Raw genomic sequence first — 27,033 nt, 5'->3', positions numbered from 1 at the left:
AAAGAGGTGAGGAAATATGGAAGCAGGGGTATTGGAATGATAATGGGGAATTAGGGGCAGAGCTGACTGAGGTCAGTGCCAAAGTGGGTTTTATATCACATCACTAAATAAAGAAATCACTCAGCCTTCTTGTTATACATCCCTCACACAGTGCTGCTAACAATACAGGGTACAAAAAGACAGGGACCAAATACTTGTTGATTGAGTTCAGATTAAAGGTTATTTTAGCAGTGAAAACTATGATTCATTTTCCCGCATCACTGCTAGCCCCTTTTACCTTCCCTTATTTAAATAGGCTGTAAATATAAGAATAAATGACATGCAACAAAATGGATGAATCTCACAGACAAAATGATAAATGAGAGAAGCCAGACTCAAGAGTACATACTGTATGATTCTATTATATCAAGTTAAAGAGCTGGCAAAATGAACCTATGGTGACAGAACACAGAAGAGTGGTTACCTCTGGAAGAATATAGACTACGAAGGGGCAAAAGGGAACCTTCTGGGTTGCTGGAAATGTACTATATCTTCATCTGGTTTGTGGTTACATGGAGACATACATACACATATACATGTAAACATTTACTAAGTTGTACTTAACATTTGTGAACTTGACTGCACATACATTATACTTCAAAAATAATTCAAATAAAAAAGAGTATAAAATAAGTAAAAATAAAAGCAGGACAAATGATAGTGATTAATATAGGCAACATGATAATGTTAATATACTTACTTCATCTCCCTCATCAATTAATCCTTGAATGGCATTAAAAAGAGATCCATATGCTCCTACTGTCACAAGGATTTCTTTATTTGGATTTATTTGATTTTGATAAAACTTTTCATATAGGCAGGACAGAGCTTTCACAAGTGATGGATGACCCTGTTGAGTAAAAGGAAGAACAAAACCTTAAATTTAATTATGGGACTTACTTCTTTGAGATAGTTTGGCTCTAAAATGTAAGAATTTTTAACATCTGGGTTTTATAATTTTCCAATTTGTATTTTTAAATGGCAATAAATTAAATTTTTTTCCTATTTTCAGAGGGTTCCTGCATGAATGATCATGAAGACTTGTGATAAGTTTTTTTTTAGTAGAATCTATGAAATCTCTGGATATCCTAGGCATTCCACCACAGAAAGATGGAGGTTGTACTGAGGTAGAAAGAAAGAAAGTAACTAGTTGGAAATAGAGAATATTAAGTAAGAAGCCAGTGCTGAGGCTGCATAAGTTTGAAAGGGAGAGAAAACATGTCTAAAGTGAATATTCTCCTTCCCTGCTTGTTGTAGGACCCCATCCTGGAACAATGGTAAACAAAGGGCCAAGACAGGACTGTGGAGAAGCTGGAAGTAGCGGACAGCTCATCCTAGGAGATAAGGGTAAGGGTGGGTGTTCCTCTGGTTATCAAGTTAGGACAGTTGGTTCCAGAAAGCCAATTACGGAGAAGTGGTAGAAGAACATTCACGCACAATACAATATAAAACACAAGCTCACACCCCACAGAGTCCTCATATACTTACAAAGCCCCGTGTGTACTGATTCAGACTATCAACTGCTGCAATCTTTGATAATTCTTCCTTTACATATACAGGAGGGGATATATCTGGAAGGCCTTGGCCAAGATTCACAACAGAGGGGTCTGCAGCCAACTTGGTAAATTCAATCCTAAGATAAAAAATACTAATATCAGTAAGTATTAAAATTACAAAGTTAGCTGTTTATACCTCATAGTCTTTAAAAACTGAAAAATAAGACTTAGTTTAGTCTTACAGATCAAACACAATTAATGAGTTCACGACAAAAATTTTACCATCTACAAAATGACTTTACCTGGAAAAATTATGGCTGAACTGATGAACTTAATGTTTCTTACAAATCTCAGTTCCATGATACCCATATTTTAATCATATATATATTTTTCTCAACCATCTGCTGCTAGGTTCTCTTATCAACCATTAGAAAGGAGCGCTAATAGGAAAAGTTGATGGATTAGAAGGTAAGTTCTCCACAAGGGCATCCACCCAATCTGTCATTTTCTCTGTCCATTTCCAGTGCCTAGCTCAGGACCTGGCACATTTGCTAAGAGAATAAATCAGTGTATGAATCATTATTTCCTTCCATTTCCACTGAATGGATGAATTTAAATAAGTGGTTTTATTTATAGACTATAGATAAAGTTAAAATTCCCAAATAAGGATATAAACATGTGGAGGAAAAAAACTTCACCCAATGATTATTGTTTATTCTAACGTACTCACCACACATTGCTATCAAGGCCTTCAATTCGTTTTGCATTTTTGAATTTCAAAGACATTTTCTGAAAGATATAAATATTGAAAGGGTTTTAAAATTTCTTTAATCAAAACAAAAATGCCAGAAAATCATGGGTAACTCTTGCTTTTCCCTATTGGCACCATGGAAAAAGCAGTACTGTAGAGATAAATTCTAGACGCCAATACAAAGTTCTGAAGAGGAATTCATCTCCCACCTACTGCTCTAAGGAGTGTTCTTCCTTATGAACCTTAGATGTTTATCTTCTCACATAAGAACAAAAATATCACCCTAGCCTAAAAAATAAATCAATTTAAAGGCCTGAAATATACTGAAGAGAACAATAATGATACTAAAAAAAGTCAGTTTAAAGAAATATCTTGAGGGGACTTCCCTGGTGGTGCAGTGGATAAGACTCCGCACTCCCAATGCAGGGGGCCCAGGTTTGATCCCTGGTCAGGGAACTAGATCCCACATGCATGCTGCAACTAAAAATCCCGCATACCGCAGCTAAGAGTTCGCATGCCACAACTAAGGAGCCAGCGAGCCGCAACTAAGACCCGGTGCAACAAAACATATAAATAAATAAATAAATACTCGAGTCATGCTGTGAAGATCATTTTAGGTCAGGTGTACTAACAGTTTCACAATTAAGTTCCTTGTATGGCATAAAGGAAGCACCAAAACAAATGGTTTTAAAACTACTTAATAAGGAGTTCTAAATAATAATAATAGTAGGTAACATTATTGGGTACTAAGTATGTACCAGGCACTGTTCTAAGTGTCTTAAATAATTAACTCATTTAATATTTACAACAACTCTACACAGTGGTTCTATTAGGAGCCATAATGTACACATGAGGAAAGTGAGGTACACAGAGGATAAGATCATGTAACTTTACATCTGCCCAATTCATGAAAGCTAGTAGCATTTAAACCCAAACAGATTCAACTCAGGATGTGAACCCAGGTAGTGTGACTTCAGAACACATATTCAGTACTGTTTCCGCATACTGTCTTTTACTTAACAAGACCTTTGATTACTAGAATGCTGTCTCTTAAAAAAGTATATTAGACATTTAGGTCAGGTCTACTCACATCAAGCAAGTGAGGGCTGGGGTATAAAAATATTAAAAGCTAAAATTATGGAAAAGCATGCAATTTTTTAGTTCTTTAGAGTCTAAAATTAAGTTTATATTATTTCTCAAAAGCACTGAATTGGTTTTGAGTTCATTGTTGCCAAGCTGCTGGAAATTAAAAAAAAAATGATTGGCAGCATTTTTGCCAAGATTTTCCTAATAGAATATTAAAGTAACTTTAATTCCATCTGGGAGGGAGATAATGATAATGGTTATTAAACAGACCATTGTTCTCATTCTATTCCCAATAATGGAACCAAGAAAAATATCTTTTTACTCTCATATTTTTAATCTTTGAAACTCCAGTGAAGTAAAACACGCAAATTCTCCAGAGGTTAATGTGCCTTCCAGAACAGCCTAATGATTAAATGCCCACCTGAACGTGATGCTGTTATAGAGACTACAATTATAAAACTAAAACTCTGAGAAAGATAGAAAAGGTATTCTAACTGTTCTTTGTCATCTCTAAAACATGTTTAAAGTTAATGATTCATTTAATCTATGACTACAAACACAAAGTAGAAATTCATATATAAAAGTGAGCATAGTCTACAGTAGATAATTTAGACACAAAGTCCAATTTCACCTAAAATAGTTGGATAACTGCGGTCAAAATGCATTTTTCAGATTTAAAATCTTTAACATTTGTATCTAGATGAGCCTCTTCTCCCACAACTCTCTGTGCCTCTGTTCCTTCCCACTGTATACCTCAACCATTCTGACCTGTTAAATATGCTATAGTCTTCTCTCACAAGCTCCGTATGTGATCCTTCCCTTACCCAAAAGGTCTTTCTACACCAATGTTTCTCAGCCTTTTCTTTTTGTCACCACCGTGAACCCCCTACCCCAACCATGGAGACTTTTTAGACATTTTTTCTAATCATGTCTCCCCCGCTCCCTCATTAAATATTAAGGAATAAGATTTTGTCGGATAGAGTTGAGCTTTGGATGATCACAAAACATTGTAATAACCAAGATTTATTTCACCTGCCAAGCACCAGTTTATCCCTCTTGGGGGCAATAATGCCCCTGTTAAGAATGCATGTTCTGCATTCGATCTAAGCCCTGCTCTCCACAACCTCGTCCCTTCACTTGGCTAACTCCTATTCCACCTGCCACCTTCAGTTCTCAAGTTAGACTTCATTTCCTCCAGAGAGCCTTCTCTGATTCCCCAAGTCATGGTTAGATGCTCCTCCTATGTGTTCCTCTGACATGAAGCATTCCCAGCATTTACTACATAACATTGTCTTTTTTCTGTTTATTTGTCTGTATTCTTTCTTAGACTATAGGCTCTATGAGGACTATTTCTAGGTTGTTCACTGTTCACTGACTGTGTATTAATCAGATTTCTCCAGAGAAACTGAACCAATAGGATGTGCATATATATATATATATATATATATATATATATATATATATATATATATATATATATATATATATAGTGATTTATTTCTAGGAATTGGCTCATGAGATTTGTGGGAGCTGGCAAGTTCAAAATCTGCAGAGCTCCAGCAGGCTGGAGACCCAAGGAAGAGCTCATGTTGCAGCCCGAGTCTGAAGGCAGTGTGGAGGCAGAATTCCCTCTTCCTGGGGGAACCTCAGTCTTTTTTTTCTCTTACAGCTTTTAGCTGACTGAATCAAGGCCACCCACATTATGGAGGGTAATTTGCTTTACTTAAAGTCTACTGATTGAAATGTTAATCTCACCTGAAAAATATCTTCACAGAAACAATCTAGACTGGCGTTTGACCAAATATCTGGGTAGTGTGGCCTAGGCAACTTGACAGATAAAATTAACCATCAGAGTGTCCAACACACAGTGCTATGCCTAGCACATAGCAAGCTTTTAATAAATATCTGATGAATGAATGAAAAAAACCCACACATTAGGAGTGAACTTATGGTGTCAGCTACCTTAAGTTAATGCTTCAGTAACACATGACCCCAAAGTCTTGGTTGCTTAAAATCATAAGGGGTTATTTCCTTCTCATGCTACATATTCACTGAAAGTTAGCTGTTGCTCTGTTCCATGTCACTCTAACTCTTGAGACACAGGCTGATGAAATAGCCTCTATCTGGAATATGGCTAGTTTCATGGCAGAAGGAAAAAATTCTTAAGAAGTTTCTGCTTAGATGCAGACACATCACTTCTGCTCACATTTTATTGGCCAAAGCAATTTCATGGCTAAGACTGACACCAACATGGCAGAAATGAATTCTGGAGTTATAATGAGATACGTGGTTAATATGGGTTGAATTGCCCCCCCCATAAGGAGATACGTGGTTATTATGGGTTGAATTGTTCCCTCCCCCCACCACCACCGCCCTCCCATTCTTTTTTTTTTTTTTGCGGTACACGGGCCTCTCACTGTTGTGGCCTCTCCCTTTGCGGAGCACAGGCTCCGGACGCGCAGGCTCAGTGGCCACAGCTCACGGGTCCAGCCGCTCCGCGGCACGTGGGATCTTCCCAGACCGGGGCAGGAAACCATGTCCCCCGCATCGGCAGGCGTACCCTCAACCACTGCGCCACCAGGGAAGCACCCGCCCCCCCCCCCATTCTTATGTTGAAGTCTTAACATCCAGTACTTCAGAATGTGACGTTATTTGGAAATAGGTTCATTGCAGATGCAATTAGTTAAGTTGAGGTCATTAGGGTGGGCCCTAATCCAATGTGAATGGTGTTCATGCAAAAAGGGGAAATTTGGAGACAGACTAGCATACAGGGAGAATGCCATATGAAGATGAAGGCCAAAATCGGGGTGATGCTTCTAGAAGTCAAGAAACACCAAAGTTTGTCAGCTAATCACCAGAAGCTGGGAGACAAGCATGGGACAGATTCCTCCTCACAGCTGTCAGAAGGAACCAATACTGCCAACACCTTGATCCTGGACTTCTAGCCTCCTAAACTGTGTGGTAATACATTTTTGTTGTTGAAACCACTCAGTTTGTGCTACTTTGTTAAGGCAGCCCAAGGAAACGAAGATAACAGTGAAATGTATAAGACATGCTACAATGCCCAAAGACATCAAGATTCAGCAGTAGGTGCAAATGCTCACTGCCTAAGAATTATTGTCCAGAGTAGATCCGGTATTAGGAAAAGAAAATAAACCTAAAATCCTATGGGGAATTAAACATGAGCCCCAAGTGTACAATGGAACATCTATAGGGCCTGTATAATTTCTGGGCAGCTAACTCCATGAGGTGGCTTCTGTTCCCAGGTAGATTAATACCTGGCATACATATACTGAACTGTTATGTTATAAATGCAAAACTGCTAGGGTACTAGTAAGCAGCATCTTTTGTTGTTAATGTGCAGCTGAAAAAATGCAGTTCTACAGAATCACCATTAAGTGCCACTCTTGGCAGAGATAAGAAAAAGCTTATTGTTATTGTCTTTAAAATGTTTACTGTACCTGTCAGAATAGCTATAATCAGGAACCTTTGTGCACTATTGGTGGGACTGTAAATTGGTGCAGCCACTGTGGAAGACAGTATGGAGGTTCTTTAAAAAAATTAAAAATAGAACCACCATATGATCCAGTAATTTCACCTCTGAGTATTTACCCGAAGAAAACAAAGACACTAATTTGAAAAGATATATACACTCCAATGTTCACTGCCTCATTATTTACAAACAGCCAAGATAAATGCCCATGGATAGACAAATGGATAACGAAGATGTGGTGTGTGTGTGTGTGTGTGTGTGTGTATACACACACATACACATACATACATAGAATATACTCAGCCATAAAAAAGTAAAATCTTACCATTTTAAACAACATGGATGGATCTAGAGGGCCGTATGCTAAATGAAATAAGTCAGACAGAGAAATACTATATGATCTCACTTATATGTGGACTCCAAAAGACAAAACAAACAAACAAAACAAAATGAAAACAGATTCACAGATACAGAGAACAAATGAGTGGCTGCCAGAAGGGAGGGGGCATAAAATAGGTGAACGGGGATTAAGAGGAACAAACCTCCAGTTATGCAAAAAACAAATCATAAGGATGTAATGTACATCATAAAGAATATGGTCAATAATATTGTAATAACTTTGTATGGGGACAGATGGTTACTAGACTTATTGTTGTGATCATTTCATAATGTATACAAACATCAAATCATTATGTAATATACTTGAAACTAACATAATATTGTATGTCAAATACATTTCGACTTAAAAAAAATGTTAACTGCAATGGTACTGGAACAGGAAAGTCTGGAAAGCAGAGAAAAATATTACCCATTATCCTAAGACTCAAACATACTCAAGTTTCAGTTGTATATAATTTAAGGGCCCTACCTGTTTGACCTGATGCATTTAGATGGGATAGGACAAGTGTAGAAAAAACCCCAGTTGTATATAATTTAAGGGCCCTACCTGTTTGACCTGATGCGTTTAGATGGGATAGGACAAGTGTAGAAAAAACCCAAATGGTGAGCTTCAGCTGGGGAAATTAAGGCTGTCAATATCTGTGAATCACAGGGTATGAGTCAAGTATAAAAAAGATAAAGAATGCAAGAGGGCTTTCCTGGTGGCACAGTGGTTGAGAGTCCACCTGCCGATGCAGGGGACACGGGTTCGTGCCCCGGTCCGGGAAGATCCCACATGCCACGGAGCGGCTAGGCCCGTGAGCCATGGCCACTGAGCCTGCACATCCAGAGCCTGTGCTCCGCCACGGGAGAGGCCACAACAGTGAGAGGCCCGCGTACCGCAAAAAAAAATTTTTTTTAAAAGAATGCAAGAAAAGGCCAGAAACCGAAATTACAAAGCTAATTTTTTGAGAGGAGAAGACAATAACCAGGCATGAGAAGCAGATGGACTGAAGTACTTCAAGACTAGGCTGGAGCAGAAAGGGAGCACCCGTGTAATGGGCATGCCTTTAATGTGGTGCCAGGCTGCTGGGGTAGCCTAAACATATATTATCTTTTAGATCTATGAATTAGGTATTTATAGTTGTAATCACATGTGATTTTTTAAAAAAAATTTGCCTTTTCTCTTGATGGAATATCTTAAACATTTTATGAATTTTCTTAGTCATCATAAAATTTTCACTTTTAATTAGTAGGTAATATTTCAGGTTATGAATCACACCTTACTCCTTCATTCCCCTAGTTTGTGCATTTATTATTCAAGTGTTTGGCAATTTTAGGTAAGTATGTTTCTTCTGTATATTATGTGGTCCCTGCTTTGTTTCCTTCAGTTTTAGTTTGATGTGGAAAGTGAATGTTTAAACAGATCAGTTTCAAAAAGAAACGTTGTGCCTCTTTCCCTTTGGAAAGATGATGTATTGACACATTACCAGTTTGAGAGTCTGCTAGAAATTTGATAGTGCCCCAAACTGACTAAAAGGAAACTTTGTTATACTCTTTCCTAGCTTGGAGAGTGAGAAACAGACCAGTGCATAGATGCCTTTGAAGCTCCAAAACTATATGAATCAGATCTCTTAGTTGCACAGGCAGAAACTCAATCTCAACAGCTTAAGGAAAAAGAGGAATTTATTAGAAAGCTCATGTCACCATGAGAAGGTAAAAGGTGTAGCCAGCATCAAGGGTAACACTGAAACCAGAAACTTAAACCTCATCAGGGCTCTGCTTCGTCTACTTTTCTATGCAATCTCTGTCTGCTTTTCTCCACATGAGACAAAACACAGTTATACCTCCTGATTTCACCACCACAGAGGGCCTGAGAGCTGCCTTCTCTGGTGCCAATTTCAAAAACTCTAGGGAAGGGCTCTGAATGGCTCCTCCCCCCCTCCCCAATTTAAAAAGTACTATATTAATATGCCTGTTAAGACTATAATGAAAAGATATCAGAGCAGTGTGAAGCAAGATCATGAGAGAAATAGAGATGTAGTCAACCAAGGATGCCATTTTTTTGGATGCTTTTTTTTTTTCAAAGGTACTTACTACCCAATCAAAAAACGGTATAGACCTGACTCCCCATCTCCAGCCCCTCTAGATGTGCTCCCTGAGCTAGAACCTGTCAGTGCCCCTGGTAGTATCTTTACAAATATACCAGCGCCTAACAAAATATATGTTTGGAATGGGGAAAAGAGCATTTTCCAGAAAGATAGGAGGAACTGCTGTCCTTAGAGAAAGGGAGGGGGTGTCAGGTCACAGCAGTCTATGAAAGTCCATCTAAAAGGGAAGGCTGATAGGGAGAGGGGTACAGACACCCTACTTCTATGGCAGAGCTGAAGGTATGCAGTGTAAATTTCTATGTCTGGAACAGAGAGCCGGGGAAGAGGTGAATGGAGAACCAAATTCTAAGGCAGGGGTGAAATTAAGTTTCCTCCTATATACCAATGCATTGATTGCAATCTCATATCTCCCTTATATTCGAACCACACTGGCTTTCATTCACCCACGGAACAAATATTTATCGAATACTTATTTTATACAAGGCACTTTTCTTCTTGGGATATATCAGTGAGCAAAACAGACTAAAATTCTCTATTCTCATTGAGCCTTTCTCCTTTCTATGCCTTAAACACTCCAGGTTTGTTCCCATCTGTCATGGATTATATTACTCTGTATAATTATTCACCCCTCCTTTTTGGAAGGAGGGACTTTGAGATTGGACATGTGATTTGCTCTGGTCAATGGAATGTGAGTGAATGTGACATATACTAGGTCCAGGAGAAACTTTAAAAGCTGTTGCATGGTTTGGCTCAGCCTCTGGTTCTTCTCTCCTCTGCTGTGCAAAGAACATGTCTCAGGTAGGGTTACATTTTTACCTTAGATCCTGAAATTTAGAAAAAACACATAGGGCTTCCCTGGTGGCACAGTGGTTGAGAGTCCACTTGCCGATGCAGGGGACACAGGTTCGTGCCCCAGTCTGGGAAGATCCCACACGCCGCGGAGTGGCTGGGCCCGTGAGCCATGGCTGCTGAGCCTGCGCGTCCGGAGCCTGTGCTCCGCAACGGGAGAGGCCACAACAGTGAGAGGCCCGAGTACCGCAAAAAAACATAATAAAATAAGAAAATAAAAAAACACATAGAGTGCAGCTGCAACCTGCAGCAAAGCCACAGCTGACTTATAGCCTACATAAAACCTGAGTGAGAATGGGAAGGTTACTGTTATAAGAAGGTAAGATTTGGTGGCTTTTATTACAGCAGCAGAGCTGACTGATATAAAAGCTTTTGCAATTGCTGTGTCCTCTGCCTAGAATGCCCTCTCTTAGGTCTTCATGTGGCTGGTTCCTTATGTCCTTCTATTCGATATGCTCTCTATTCAAATAGAAACTCCTCAGAGAGGGCTGCCAAAACTATATGCCCTAACGTTACTCACCCCCTCTGTCCCACTAGTACCACCAATGGTTTTAGCAGTTTTCTCTATTTCATTTTCTTATGACATTCACAACTACCTAAAATTATTTTAACTTGTAAATGATCTGCCTCTCACTAAAATGAAAACCTCAGAAAACAAGACTTGTGTTGCTCATTGCTGTATCTCCAGTATCTAAAATCGTGTATGAAAGGTAATGTGTTCAAAAGTATTTTTTGAACAGATGAATGAAATCCTACCTCTTTAATTATCCTCATGTTGAATTATTTCAATGGCATTCTGCCTCTAATCCATCATTTGCAGTGCTCCAGAGCTAAACACTTAAAACACAGACTGGGGGCTGCTACTAGCTTGCCCTAAAATCTCCAAAGACTCTCCTCAGTCCATGAAATGTAACTCAAATTCGAACCTGGCACTCAAGGCTCTTAATCTCATTTCAGCCTTCTCTCACTCTGTGCTGCTGCCTCATATACAGTGACTCAACAGCGTAGGACCACTTGCCACTCTCTAATTACCTTCAGTGCGTTTCTGTTTCCGATGCTTTTATTCAAGTTCTTCCCTCTGTTTGAGATCAGCTTCTCCATAATACCCACTGTGGTTGGCTCAGAAATGACCTCCCCCAAAACATCTGCATCTTAGCCCTGAAACCTGTGAATATTACCTTATAGGGCAATATATATCCTTATATCCTTGCAGATGTGATTAAATTAAGGATCTTGAGATGAGGAGATAATTTCGGATTATCCAGGTGGGCCCTAAATTTAATCACAGGTATCCATATAAGAGGGAGGCAGAGAGAGATTATACACACACAGAGAAGGCCATGTGAAGATGGAGCAGAGAGTGATTTGAAGATGCTGGCAATGAAGATTAGAGTGATGTGGCCATAAGCCAAAGAATACCAGCAGCCATCAGAAGCTGGAAGAGGCTGGACTGGATTCTCTCTAGAGCCTCTGGGGGGACTCTGGGTGACAATGATGTATCAAGGTAGGTTCAATGTTTGTAATACGTACTCCACTCAGGTAAGGAATGTTGATAATGAGAGAGGCTATGCATGTGACGGCCAGGGGATACATGGGAACTCTGTAGGTTCTGCTCAATTTTGCTCTGAAGCTATAATGCTCTTTAAAAAAAAATTTATTAAAATTTTAAAAACTTAAAAAAAAAAAGAGCTGCCAGCGTATTGTGAAATCATGTTCTCTTTCTCCCTTTGGACAAAATGCTGCTCAAGCAAGCAGACACTAACAAAATTATCTCACAGGTAATAGATGTTTTCTAAGGTATGGCTGTCCATTCAAAAAAGCAGACAAATTACATTCTTTTGCCACTAGATGGCACAGGAAAATAACAGAATGTTCCTGTAATGAAAAAAATGAAAGTGGAAATGCAAAGTAGGGATGTAGACTTAAAAGACTCAACAAAATATAAAACACTCATATACATGTTACCCAGATTCAGTAATAATATCAAGATTTTGCCTCATTTGCTTCATCTCTCCTGCTTTTCCTTTTCTTTCTTTCTTTTCTTTTTTGATTGCTGAGTAATTTTAAAGCAAATCCTAGACCTTAAGTCATTTTGCCACTATATACTTGGCACATATCTCTAAAAAACATTGATATTCTCTTATATAATTTCAATGTCATCATCACAGCTCACTAACAATGATTCCTTGATATCATCTAATACCCAATCTACAGTCATATTTCTCTGAGTGTCTTTAAAAATATCTCTTTACATTTCTGTTGATTGGGTCAAGTTCCTAAACAAGGTCCATATATCATACTGGTGGTTAAGCCTCTTTCCACCCCAGAGCAGTCCCTCTGAAACACTACCCACCACCACTTTTGCCCTGTGCTGACTTGTTGAAGAAACCAAGTCAGGAATCTATCCTGTGGTTATGACCCACATTGTGGATTTGTTTGCTTTTCTAATTCGTTACATAACTTGGTCCTCAATCTGCCATATCTCCTATAACTGGTCTGCACTTACAGTCACTATATAATATCCTTTCTTGAGTAGACAGAGCCAGACTTAGAATACCAGAGCTAGACACAGGTGAGAATGGTATTTTAGTTATGCCGCTTATAAGCTGTGTGACCTTGGGCAAGTTACTAAACCTATTTAAGGCTCCACTGTTTCATTTGTAAAACAGGATTATAACAAATCATAACTTGAAGAATTTTATAAATATAAAGTGGAATAATAAGGGGATTAGATCAAGATGGCAGAGTAGGAGGACGTGGAGATCACCTCCCCTAACAAACACATCCAAAATACATCTACAGGGGGCTTTCCTGGTGGCGCGGTGGTTAAGAATCCATCTGCCAATGCAGGGACACGGGTTTGAGCCTTGGTCCGGGAAGATCCCACATCCCGCGGAGCAACTAAGCCTGCATGCCACGACTACTGAGCCTGAGCCCGAGAGCCCGTGAGCCACAACTACTGAGCCCACGTGCCACAACTACTGAAGCCCGTGCGCCTAGAGCCCATGCTCCACAACAAGAGAAGCCACCGCAATGAGAAGCCTGTGAACCACAACACAGAGTAGCCCCTGCTCACCACAGCTAGAGAAAGCCCATGCGCAACAACAAAGACCCAACACAGCCAAAAAAACAGATAAATAAAAATAAATAAATTTACAAAAAAAGAAAAAATGCACAGACTGAATATAGCATAGTAAGATGTTTAAAAAAAAATACATCTACATGTGGAACGATTCGCATGGAAGACTAATTGGAAACTGACAGAAGAACACCTATACAACCAAAGCTGCAAGAAAGATTTCCACTAACTGGGTAGAATGGAAAGAAGGCTTAGGGTAGGGAGCTCCGCCACAGTGAGGGATCTGAAAGGACTGAGAGAACCCTCACCCTGGGGAGCAAGTGGGTTGAGCCACAGACGGGGTGTCCTAGTCCCAGGGTCCTACATGGAGGAGACAAGCCCCCTGGCTGCTGGGAGAATTGTTGGAACAGAGAGAACTGGAGAAGCCTAGACTTTACCTGTGAAGAGTACATGGGGGCTGGCCTGCCAATAAACAGGGCAGAGAGAGCTCTGCACTGGTGGCTGCTGGCTAGCTACATTTCCTAATCCAAGCAGAAAGAACACCCCAGCCCCACCCACTCCACATCACAGCTTGGCGCTAGATCTGGGGCAGACACGTCCTGGGAGAAGACTCGATCTAGGGACACAGAGATGGCCTAGGGGCCTGGGTTGTGGTCCAGCTGGAGTGGTGGCCATTGTTAGTGCTTACTCCTGCAGTGCCTGGGAACCACCATGACCAACATGATGAGGTCCCTTTCACAGACACATGACTGTACCAGCTCCACCCACTCCACGCCAGAACTTGGCACTGGATCTTGGGCAGACAGGTCCTGGGAGAAGACTGCCACAGAGGCAGCCCAGATCTCTGGCGGCAGCATAGTCACCTCATTTCCTACAGCCACAATGTCCTGGCCCCAGCCCCAGCCTAGTGAGTGCTTGGCCTGCCTACTCCACACCATAGCCTTGCACTAGATCAGGGATAACCACAACAGGGTTAGGAATGTGACTTTAGGTTGTGTCTGAATGGAGCCACAGACACCTACTCAGGTGGTGCCTCAGACCTCTGTGAGTGCACAAGCCAAACACTCAAGGGGAATGAAGCCTGATCAATCCAGAACCTCAGTGCTTCTGCTCCAAAAACTGGTGAGCAGACCCTACCACTGACAGGGTGGCGACAGCCACAGAGCAGACAGGAAGTCCTGCTTCATACCCTGCACAAGCTCTAGATCCTCCAACACCAACCACAACCCCTAACAAGGTGATAGCAGTCAGCACACCCTAAGGGAAGAGCTGGCTGGCATCCATATCAAAACCAGCTTTCGCACCAAAGACACTGGTTTGTGTCTTTGAAGGATATGCACAGTCTGCACAGGGATGCTCCAACATGAAAGCACCCCTACAAGACCACAATAGATAACCATTTCTCCCTAGTTCACAGAGAAAGAGAAAGTTAAGTCAAATGAAAAGGCAGAGGAAATTCTCCCAATTAAAAGAGCAAGAGAAAGCCCCTAAAAAAACTAAATAATGAAACATATAATCAGTCTACCAGACACTGAGTTCAAAGAGTTATTAATAAAAATGCTGACTGGATTAAGAAAGAGAATTGATCTAAACACAGATTATTTCAACAAGGAACTAGAAACTATAAAGACCCAACTGAAAACAGATAATTGAATTTCTGAGATAAAAAGCACTCTAGGAATAATGAATAGCCATCTTAATGACACAAGAAATAATCTGGAAGATAAAATAAATCACCCAATCAGAACAACAGACAGAAAAACAAATAAGTAAAAAAAAAAGAAAGCAACATATGAGATCAATGGGATAATATAAAGTGTGCCAATCTATGTATAATAGGGATTCCAGAAGGTGAAGAGAGAGGGGGGATTGAAAATGTATTTAAAGAAATTATGGCTGAAAAATCCCCAAACCTAAAGAAGGAAACAGATATCCAGGTATAGGAATCACAGAGAGTCCCCAGCAAGAGGAACTCAAACAGACCTACAGTAAGACATAATTAAAATAGCAAAAGTAAAAGAGAATTCAAACGGCAGCAAGGGAAAATCAAAGAATAATTTACAAGGGAACACCCATGAGACTATCAACTGATAGAAGACCCAGAAAAACAAAACACAAAATGAAAGAGGGGAAGTTGCAATACCACAGAGATTAAAAAAAAAAAAATCAAAAGAGAATACTGTGAACAATTATGTGCCAACAAATTGGACAACCTAGGAAAAATGGACAAATTTCTACACATACAGCTAGCCAAGAATGAGTCAAGAAGAAACAATTTAAACAGACCAATCACTAGAAGCAAAATAGAATCTGTAATTTAAAAAATTCCTCGCAGGCTTCCCTGGTGGCATAGTGGTTGAGAGTCCGCCTGCCGATGCAGGGGACGCAGGCTCGTGCCCTGGTCCGGGAACATCCCGCATGCCGCGGAGCAGCTGGGCCCATGAGCCATGGCTGCTGAGCCTGCGCGTCCGGAGCCTATGCTCTGCAATGGGAGAGGCCACAACAGTGAGAGGCCCGCGTACTGCAAAAAAAAAAAAAAAAAAAATTCCTCACAAACAAAAGATCAGGACTCAATGGCTTCAATGGGGAATTCTACCAAACAAACAAAAAAAGAACTTATTCTTCTCAAAGTATTCCAAAAAACTGAAGAAGAGGGAAAACTCCCAAATTCACTCTACAAGGCCACCATTACCCTGATACAAAATCAGACAAAGACACTACAAAAAAAGAAAATTATTACAGGCCAATATCTTTGATGAATATAGAGGCAAAAATCCTCAACAAAAGATTAGAAAACTGAATCCAACAATACTTAAAGAGGATCATATACCATGATCAAGTTGGATTTATTCCGGTGTCACATGAATGGTTCAACATACACAAATCAATCAATGTGATACACCATATCAACAAAAGGAAACGCAAAAACTACAGTATTCTCAATAGATGCAGAAAAGGTATTTGACAGAATTCAACAACCATTCATGGTAAAAAGTCTTGTCAAAGTGGGTATAGAAGGAACATATTTCAACATAATAAAAACCATTTATGACAAACCCACAGCTAACATAATATTCAATGGTGAAAAGCTGAAAGCCTTCCCACTAAATTCAGGAACAAGACAAGGATGCCTTGTCTTTCGCTGCTTTTATTTAACATAGTATTGCAAGTCCTAGACACAGCAATCAGACAAGAAAAAGAAATAAAACGTATCCAAATTGGAAGGGAAGAGGTCAAACTGTCACTATTTGCTGATGACATGATACTCTATGTAGAGAACCATAAAGTCTCACACAAAACCCATTAGAACCAATAAATTAATTCAGCAAAGTTGCAGAACACAAGATTAATATACAGAAATCAATTGCTTTTCTATTCCCAAGTAATAAAATATCAGAAAGTGAAAGTAAAAAAAAATCCTATTTAAAATCACATAAAAACAAAACAAAACAAAAAACTTAGGAAGAAACTTAACTAAGGAGGTGAAAGATTTATACACTGAAAACTATAAAACACTGATACAGGAAATTGAAGATGATTCAATGAAATGAAAGGATATCCTGTGCTCTTGAGTTGGAAGAATTAATATTGTTAAAATGGCCATACTACCCAAAGCAACCTACAAATTTAATGTGATCCCTATGAAATTGCCCATGAAATTTTTCACAGAACTAGAATAAATAATCCTAAAATTTATAGGGATAGGGAGGGTGGGAGGGAGACACAAGAGGGAGGGGATATGGGGATATATGTATACATATAGCTGATTCACTTTGTTATACAGCAGAAACTAACACACCATTGTAAAGCAATTATACTCCAATGAAGATGTTAAAAAAAAATTTATAGGAACCATAAAAGATCCAGAATTGCCAAAGCAATCCTGACGAAAAAGAACAAAGCAGTAGGCATAACCCTCCCAGACTTCAGACAATAGTACAAAGCTACAGTAATCAAAATAGCATGGTATTGGCACAAAAACAAACACCCACATTAATGGAACAGACTAGAGAGACCAGGAATAAACCCACCCACCTATGGTCAACTAATCTATGACAAAGTAGGCAAGAATATACATGGAGAAAAGATGATAATCTCTTCAATAAGTGGTGCTGGGAGAACTGGACAGACACGTGTAAAACAATACGGTTAGAACTTTCCCTCACACCATATACAAAAATAAACTCAAAATAGCTTAAAGACCTAAATGTAAGATATAACATCATAAAACACCTAGAAGAGAACATATGTGAAACAGTTTTTGACATAAATTGTAGCAATATTTTCTTAATTAGCCTCCCAAGGCAAAAGAAATAAAGGAAAAAATAAACAAATGGGACCTAATCAAACTTAAGTTTTTGCACAGCAAAGGAAACCATCAATGAAACAAAAAGACAACCTACAGAATGGGAGAAAATTCCATTTACAATGGAAGGAACCCAAGCATCAACAGATGACTGGCATAAGAAGATGCGGTATATATACAATGGAATATTACTCAGCCATAAAAAAGAATGAAATATTGCCATTTGCAGCAATGTGGATGGACCTAGAGAATATTACGCTTAGTAAAGTAAGTCATACAGAGAAAAACAAATACTATATGACAGCACTTATATGTGGAATCTAAAAATACAAATGAATGTATATATAAAACAGAAACAGGCTTACAGACATAGAAAACAAACTTATGAATATCAAAGAGTGTGCAGGGGGAGGGAATTAGGAGTATGTGATTAACAGATACAAACTACTATACATAAAATAGATAAGCAACAAAGATTTACTGTGTAACACAAGGAATTATACCCAATATCTTATAATAACCTATAATGAAATATAATCTGCAAAAAAATTGAATCACTATGCTGTACACCTGAAACTAACATAATATTATAAATTAACTATACTTCAATTAAAAAAATAAAAAATAAAGTGAGATATTAAATAAAATGCCCAGCAATATGCCTGATACATAGACAGGCAAGCAGCTGCCCAGTGAAGGTCAGGTCTAGCTGATGACAAGAGATAATTTCAGTTTATATAACAGAAATACCCATTCTAATAAAATAATTATAAAGTATCTAAAAAATTATGTTTTTTGGACATTGTAGAATATGTGCAATATTATTTCTGTAAGTGATTAAGCAATACTTACAGCAGAAGTAGAGAGTCCAAGGATTTTTGAAGCACAAATTGTCGTCAGGAATTTAGGTCTACTGCCAAGGGTGCACAGTCTCCCCCGGGACAAAAACATGCTACAGTAGAGGACAAAAGAAAAAATTTTAAAGGGAGTAAATATATACTTATATCACTATTAAACATTTATAGCTAGGTGATAGACCATAAACTTATATAAAATAGAAATAAAATTTATTGATAGCTAAGTTTTCTTTCTATGATATAATCTCTCATCACTAGAATCATTCTAATAGAATCCTCCTTATACAAATTTATGCATGTGTTGTTTTAAAGTAGAGATCTGTAAGGATATGGTGAATTTAAAAAACAAAGTTCTAATTTAGTCAAGAGCATTAAACTACAGAAGTAAAACTTCCATTCCTAGTAGGCATAAAATCCAGAATATTTCATTCTAAGAACTACTTAAATTTCGGAATCATCTGGAGAAGTCACTAGTAAAAACGCAATTTGTAACAGTAAATTAAAGTTGTTAGAAACAGGTTATTTAGAAAGTTGTTTGAAAAGGATTATAGTAGGTCCTTGATAAATATGAAGAATATATGAATGAATCTTCCCTTATTTTCTCAGGTGGTACTGCCTTCAACAATTCCAGAAGATAGCTAGGTAGCTAGAATCTATTGAAATGGCTTGCTAAGAGGCATGAATCTAGATTACTTCTCTACTTGTAAGGAAATCATTATCAATCATGGGTCAAAGTAGGGAGATCAAAGCAAAATGGAATTCTTATTATACTGCCATTTAGAAGTGAAAGCATTCAGGAAAGCAGGAACTTCCCATAAGGTTTTACTCTGACAATGTTCTATCAGTGGATGGCATTTCCTTCATCTTTAATAATCAAACTTTTAGAAAAAAAGACATACTTTATGGATTCAAAGGGACCACTGAAACTATCAATAGCTATGAATCTCTTTAAGTTACCAAAATGTGAAGGCTACAGATGTGAAAAATAATATATTGGATGTTTCTTAAAAAGTGAAATAGAAAATCCTTACCTTGTCAATAAAATTCAGCTTAAATGACAGCCTCTTAGCCATTCTACATCACATCAGCCTAGGTTAATTCTCTGCAAAGCACTTTCTGTTTGTTTGGCTGACCACTCACTCATTCATTTGACCATTTAATGTAAGCGCCATGAACAGGGGGACCTGGTGCATTTAGGTCACCACTGTCTTCTCTGGCACATAGGAGGCACGTGATAAATAAATGTGTCAAATGACTGAATGAATACATAAAATCACATTATAAATTAATGATTTAAGTGAACTATTTATGATGAGTCCTTTTATGAAATATTGATTCTTTTGTAAAGTAAATAATTACCTCTTATGTTTTACGTCTTCCAAGTCAAAGACCAGGTTTTCTTAAATCAAGAAATGCCTATTCTTTGGTCATTAATAGTTCTGTTCAGGAATAAAGTATTAATTGGATTAGGCAGTTGGGCTAGTTCTGAGGAAAGGTATTACCAAACAACAGTGACTATGTTGAACAATCTTCATTCAGTAGCATAGAGTTATTTGATTTAGGACAATATATTTTTCAGAAAATAAATGCTCATTTATTTAAATTCAACCTAATTTATTTGTTATTAAGGAAAGTATAAGTAAAATTCTTCCTTGCAAGTAGAAAAGTGAGAGAAACCTCTTCTACCTTCTTCAGATAAATGGGGTTGGGGAGCTGGGAGGGGAGCAAACAGGACTAGGAGTCAGGATACCTGGATTCTAACCCTTATTTTTGATATTAAAAAAAGGTTTCTATCCTGGGACAATTCCCTGACCTTTGGTGGACCTTAGTTTCCCCATACTTCAAAACAGATGAACAAATGAATCCTTGGTTTCAAGGTAATCTCAGAAAGTACTGTACATCAGTGGCTGGTTGTGTGTGACCTCAGACTGCAGGTCTTGGGAGATTCCCCCCAGGTTGGGTGAGCCACACCCTCTGGCCACCACACCTCAATACCCATTCCCCTTTGGAAGTTGACACTAAATCTACCTGTTTTCATCTGGAAATCCCAAAGCCTAATTCCCACCTCTTCTTCCCTGTTTTCTGCAGCACATAACCGCCATAATGCAATGTATTTCCTGGCAACTGACCCAGCCCTTCATTTCTCTTCCACTTTCCAAACTTTCTACTGTGTCTTTTAGAACAGCTGCACCATTCTCAGCAAATCCCATTACATCTTTATATTTTCAGAGTGTTCCTTGTACCTCCTAGCTTGAACTGAAACCTTATTGCTCCCTGAAGATACCACTCCTGTATGCCTTAGTGTCAGCTTTTGCTTGTATATGCCTCACTTATCTCTTTCTTACCGTCTATTTTACCATTACCAGACTACTACTTCCATCATCTGCTTCAACGATATTATCTTCTGGCCTGCTGATAACTCCTTGTCATTCATTAGAGATTTTGTCATTAGGCACACAGTTTTCTTCTCAGCTCTAAGTACTGTGATCATCCCAGGTAATTCCCATGTCTTCAGAGATGGCCCATCCAACAACTGACATCCCTGTGCCCATCACTCTTCTCTTCCATCCCACCCTAGGCACTCTCTCCTACAGTCACACCCTGAACCTTGCCATTACCTCAATCTGGTCTAATTCCAGAACAATTAATTGAAGTATTCTGATCTTTGACCATAAACTACCTATCCTTCCAATTTGCTTACCTATTCCAATGATTACTATTCTTAAATATCATCAAGATCTCTAGGAGGCTGCCTCTCCTTTTCTCAATCAGCCCTCACCTTCCTTTATTTTCCAATTTAGACGCCAGTTCCACTGCTTCAATAATGCTCTTTACAATGTCCTAGCTCCCCTTGTCTGTCTTTTATAGATAGGTATCCATAAAACCCTGGCCCTGGAGGAACTCAATTACAGTGTCTGTTTTTCCTATGGCCCATGAAGCTGTGGACTGCTGGAGAAAAATCACAAAGGATAGGATTGGTTTCACCACAAATTATGGTCATTAATCTCAAACTGACCCCTAACACTCTCCAGCATTTCTACTATATTTTATAGGTAGAGGATGGCAGAATATACCCCTCCAAAAAATTGCCACTTTGGCCTAAGGATTATTGTGAGCTAAAGGCACTGGAAAAACAGCCGAGGCAAGAAGAGTGATCTGATCTCCCCTTTTCTTCCTGAACACAGGAGATAAAATTCCCATGTGAAAGATACCTGCCCTATACTGGGAAAAAAGAAACACTCTTAGGGAGTTAAAGCTGAGAGAATTCTGTACAAACAGACCTTGTTAAAATAATTCTTATCTTCCTTTAGTCTCCCCATATTTTTTGGTTACTTTTCCACATGGCCTCTCTTTGTTCAATCTAGCATAAAAGCACTTGGTTTTGCTACTTCTTTGGGTCTTCATTTCCTTGTGAAAGCTCCTGTGTCACACAGAACTTTTATCAAATGTGTGCTTTTCTCCTGTTAATCTGTATTATGTCAGTTTAATTCTTGGGCCCACCCAAAAGCCATAAGAGAATAGGCAGTATTTCTCTCCCATAGTACAAAATGATTACTTAAATTTTTCCCACACTCCTCTAACATAAAACCCTCTTTAGTCTAAGCAGATGACCTTGCTCTCTATCACAGAGAAAACAGAAGGCATCAGATGTGAACTCTTTCAACCTACCCACATCTAAAAAACCAAACCTAAAAATATTCCTTTTTTCTTCCTACTATAATAAAGGAAGTGACCCTGCTACAAAAGGACAGTCCCTCCTCCCATGACTTAGATGTCATTCCTCTCCCCTCCACAGAGACTTTGCTCCATTGATTATTACCCCTCTCCTCGGCATATTCAGCTTTCCTTGCTCAAGTCTCCTCAGTTATTGGGTTGGCCAAAAAGTTTAAGGTAAAAATAAAAGACCCATTATTCATTTTCACCAAGAACTTCATTGAACAACGTATTCACTCTTTTGTTCCACGACCTTCTGCCATTTTTCAGGCAACTTCATAATTCCATCTTCCCAAAACTTTTTTATCTTTTTGAGCAAAGAATTGTTCCAGGTGCCTTTTACAGTCTTCGAGAGAATTAAAAATTTTTCCATTAAGAGAATTTTGTAAAGACCGAAATAAATGGAAATCCAAAGGTACAATGTCTGGTAAATATGTCAGATGAATCAGAACTTCCCAGCCAAGCTGTTTTTGTCTGGTCATCAAAGAAACATGTGGTCTTGCATTATCCTGATGCAAGATCATGCGTTTTCTGTTGACTAATTCTGGATGCTTCTTGTCAATTGTTGCTTTCAGTTGGTCTAATTGGGAGCAGTACTTGTTGGAATTAATCGTTTGGTTTACTGGAAGGACCTCATAATAGAGGACTCCCTTCCAATCCCACCATATACACAACATCACCTTCTTTAGGTGAAGACCGGCCTTTGATGTGGTTGCTGGTGGTTCATTTCCCTTGCCCCATGATCTCTTCCGTTCCACATTATTGTACAGTATCCACTTTTCATCGCCTGTCCCAATTTGTTTTAAAAACGTAACATTTTCATTACATTTAAGTAGAGAACTGCATGCGGAAGTACGGTCAAGAAGGTTTTCTTTGCTTCACTTATGTGGAACCCAAACATCAAAGTGATTCACATAACCAAGCTGATGCAAATGATTTTCAATGCTTGATTTGGATATTTTGAGTATGTCGGCTATCTCCCAAGTGGTATAACGTTGACTGTTGTCAATCAATGTCTCGATTTGATCACTATCAGTTTCAACTGGTCTACCCGACCATGAAGCATCGTCCAGCGAGAAATCTCCAGCACAAAACTTCACAAAACACTTCTGACACGTTCAGTCACTCACAGCACCTTCTCCATTCACTGCAGAAATCTGTTTTTGCACTTAGGTTGCGTTTTTACCTTTCTTGAAATAATAAAGCATAATATGCCGAAAATACTGCTTTTTTCTTCCATTGTCAATATTAAAATGGCTATACAAAAATTCACCAATTTTGATAAGTTTTTAAAAAATGCACGTTGGTTTGACAGCTGGCACAATACAATCTAAAAAAATTGTTTCAAATGAAGTTAAAGACAACTAAGTGCTACTAGGGCCATCTTACTGAAAAAAACCGAACTTTTTGGCCAACCCAATGAAAACATATCATTTTATTAACTGTCCCCTTTCCTCAATCTATACTCCTCAACCCAGTACAATCTGATTTTTGTACCCATCATTCCATAGAGGCAGCTCTTGCGCAAGTCAATTTTGACATTCATATTGTTAAATTCACTGGACATTTTGCAATTCTCACTTTCCTTGAGCTCTCTGCAGCTTTAGATCAGCTGATCAAGCCCTGTCTCCTCCCAGAAACACCATTTTCCCTTGGTTTTTGACCTATGACAATCTCTCATTTTCCCAAACTTAAATGACAGAATTCCTCAACGCCCAGATCTTTTTTCTTCTCACTCATTACTCTCTCACTAGGTAATTTCATTGTAAAAGGAACTGTGAGGGCACCAGTGAATTATCGGCTCCAAAGAAATCTAAGCAGGCTGATAGATACAGATTCAGAACCCCTGAAGCTTTTTTTCTTCTGTACTTTAAATAAACATTTTTTGAGCAACACTTTTCTAAAGCAATTAACATTTCATATGCATATTCACCGAGAAGCTAAATGAATAAATTGGGATGTCATTGAAAAGTTGGACAAAATCAAAAGGTATATGGCTTTTCATTTTAAACAATATTTTCACTGTTTCATTTGTACTTAAAAACTGTTCTGTGAAGAAAATCAGGAAATTGTGAATCAGGGTATCTAGTAAACCTGATTATGGCATATTATACATAAGATAAACTCCATAGTCATATACACATGATCAATAGAAAATAAAACTATTTATTATCATTGGTGTAGGCTGTTTAAAATGAAGATACAGAAGATATGTGTGGCACAGCTTGGGGGGACCTGAAGCTGAGAAGGCTGATGGATTGTTGGAGAATCCAGAGCTAAAAGATGAGTAAAGCAGTCGAGATGAATTGTAAAAAGTTTGAAACTCTGGACTTAAACCGAGATAATCAATTCATAACCACTTTGCATATGTGGAGGAGAGGTAGGAAAAGATTTAGTGAATTTCACAAAGTACATATGTTCAGGTTAACAGCAAGCTCAAGGAAGATTAATGTGAGGTGCCTGCAAAGAGGCCTAGTGCTAATGAATGCACAACCCAGGTTAAGAGTCTGACCCAAGGAAAGTATATTTCCACCTCACGCTGTACCTGTTGGTCCACTTCTAGAATGTTTATAAGGCTTACTGATACAACAGAGGGCATATAGGAGGTGAACAAGGTACTGGCGGGGGAAGTACAGTGGGAATAAACCTCAAAGCCATGTCACTGAAGCAAGAATGGAAAAAACCAGCCATACTGAGCTGGCACAAGACTTACGTTAGAAGACATGATCCTGAAATTGCTGAAAAGCTGTTCTGTGAAAATGGGATTCGTGTAATTAATCATAAATCTCTGCAGAGGGAAGGAATCTGGCTGTCCGGTTTAAGTTGTCACGAGTTTGGTTTCAGCCCCACGTGAGTTAAAACTTTGTAATGGTGGGTGTGCAGCCAGCCCGGTGTGGAAGGAGCCAGCTGCCCGGCTGCGCCCTCAGGTAGCAGCGGAGGAGCCGCGCGCCAGCAAGACCGAAGAATGTCCGTACTGGGTGGGGGGCTCCAAAAGCAACAGATTGGGCCTCTTTTCTCTTATATCTAAAAACTATGGGTTCCACCAAGAGTCACTTATGTGGCAAGTGAGCAGCCTTTGTTCCCTGTTTTTAATTGAGAATACTGATTACGGATGAACTGGAGTCGGTGTCAGCTTCCCACACCACAAAATGCCCAAATTGCAAAAATGAAGCGCAAAAGGAGGAGACGAAGACCGGGGTCCAAGGGACCCCACCCTAGAAGACCAGTCACCTCAGGGCCATTCCTTCTCCGGAGCAAGCAAACTCTGAAATTCCAGCGCTGACCCTCTACTACCAGCCCCGTGGTCCGCCAGGGCCCGGGGGTCAGCGGCCCAGGCCCGCGCTCCCGCCTCCGCTCCTGAAGGCGAGTCCGAATGCTGAAGGAAATCCAGCCCCGGCTCTTCCTCCCAGCCCGCCAGGCGCGCGGCCCGGCAAGCGCACCCCAGCTACGCCTCCCTCCCTCCCAGCCTCCCTCCGCGCGGCTCCGCACCCGAGACCACTGCCATCACCCCCACCAAGTGCCCAAATTGCGCCCCACTCACACCCGTAGCGCGACCAGCTCGCCTCCCTGAGTTCCAGTCCCTCGAGGCCTGGAGAGCCTGATGGGGCGGGACTCGGACGTGGGGGCGGAGCGTGGACGGGATTGACTGTGGGGTCGGAATTCCTCAGCCGATTGGCTGAGGAATAGGCCGGGGTAGCGGACTGGACGCAACTGGGCGGGCGTGGAGAAGGGGGCGGTGAAAGGCGCGGGGCACAGGAGAGTAAGGGGGCGGGATGGAGGTGCGCGGAGATGTGGCCGGGGATTGGCTGTGGTGTCTAGACTCGGGCGCGATGTGCAGTGAGGACAGCCGGCAACCGGGACTGGACTTGACAGGTGGAGGTGCGGAGCCGGATCAGGGCCGTGCAATAGAGGCGGGTCTAGGTAAGCAGTGAAATGGGGTGGAGGCTTGTATATGGCTAGGATTGGGTATGAAATTGAGGTCTAATTGGATGTATGTGACCTATTGATTTGGGGCGGGTTATAGGACAAAGGATTGATTTGGAAGAAAAGGCAAACTGTGGGGTCACAGGGCTTAGGTGAGGGGAAGGCTGTAGTTTGAACGATGTTAGAAGGTGCCAGAGAGGGCAAGGCTAAAGAGAGTGTGCGAAAAGTTTTGTAGATGTATTTATCATCTATGATGGTGGTGAGGGGGGGAAAAAAGGAACTTTACTTTCCTGAACAGTAATACGAATTCGACCAGAGAACCGAGAATGGAATAGGGTATGAAACTGAGAAGGAAAATAAGTGACACTTTAAACGTGAAGAACAAAAATCTGCTAAGAGAAAAAGGAACACCAGAAATTACTCCTTTATTGAGGGCAGTGTTAGCGAAAGGAGAGGTTCTGGTAAGAATTAGGTTTCATAACTAGATTTTCCTTATCTCCTAATTTAAGAAAATGAGAGGATAGAAGGAGTTGGGGGGCAATAGCTTGTTATTCAACTGCAGAGGAAACAACAAAGATAATCTCTGGTTGAAGGAATCTACTCTGCATCTAGGTACTGCGAGATTCAGAAGATGATTAGGTGAATGGAGAGATGCTTGTGTACAATAGGGACAAGTATTTGAGCTTGTATTAGGTGATTTGGAGGGGAGGGTTCAAGGAAATGGAGATTCATGCTGTCTTGAGTGCTGTCTGGAAGTGGGGGTGATTATTAGATTGGGCATCATAATACATCTTATGTAGAAGAAGGGAGGTAAATTGCAAGGCTAAGTCTGTAGTTGGTAAAGAAGCAATGGTTTTGCTAGCCGGGAGAAGAGGAGGTTTGCTATTTTTATAGTTTGCAGTGACCTTGTTTTTATTTGAGTTTAGGCAAGTTTATTGAGTGATCTTATC

The 27,033-nt window shown here is 39.7% G+C and overlaps 1 protein-coding gene across 4 annotated transcripts in view; it reads right to left on the bottom strand.

Moving 5' to 3' along the window:
• Positions 1-25,780, bottom strand: part of KYAT3 (kynurenine aminotransferase 3) — a 56,645-nt gene extending 30,865 nt beyond the window's left edge. Inside the window, exons 1-5 of one of the 4 annotated variants that reach the window (XM_081225593.1) lie at positions 25,723-25,780; positions 18,441-18,540; positions 2,266-2,324; positions 1,528-1,672; positions 740-889 (exon numbers count right to left, since the gene is read on the bottom strand). In XM_081225593.1, coding sequence (XP_081081719.1) covers positions 740-889; positions 1,528-1,672; positions 2,266-2,324; positions 18,441-18,539 — 453 coding nt within the window. In that variant the 5' untranslated portion in view covers position 18,540; positions 25,723-25,780. Of the gene's footprint in view, positions 1-739; positions 890-1,527; positions 1,673-2,265; positions 2,325-18,440; positions 18,541-19,804; positions 19,885-24,872; positions 25,562-25,700 lie in introns of those variants that run through there. The other 3 variants (XM_081225595.1, XM_081225596.1, XM_081225594.1) reach the window with 3 other exon arrangements.
• Between the last annotated feature and the right edge of the window lie 1,253 nt (positions 25,781-27,033).

This window comes from Mesoplodon bidens (assembly GCF_964165515.1).
Source record: "Mesoplodon bidens genome assembly, chromosome: 2".
Classification (NCBI taxonomy): Eukaryota; Metazoa; Chordata; class Mammalia; order Artiodactyla; family Ziphiidae; genus Mesoplodon; species Mesoplodon bidens.
Note: the sequence above shows the minus strand (reverse complement) of the source record. Positions and strands in the feature narration are given on the sequence as shown.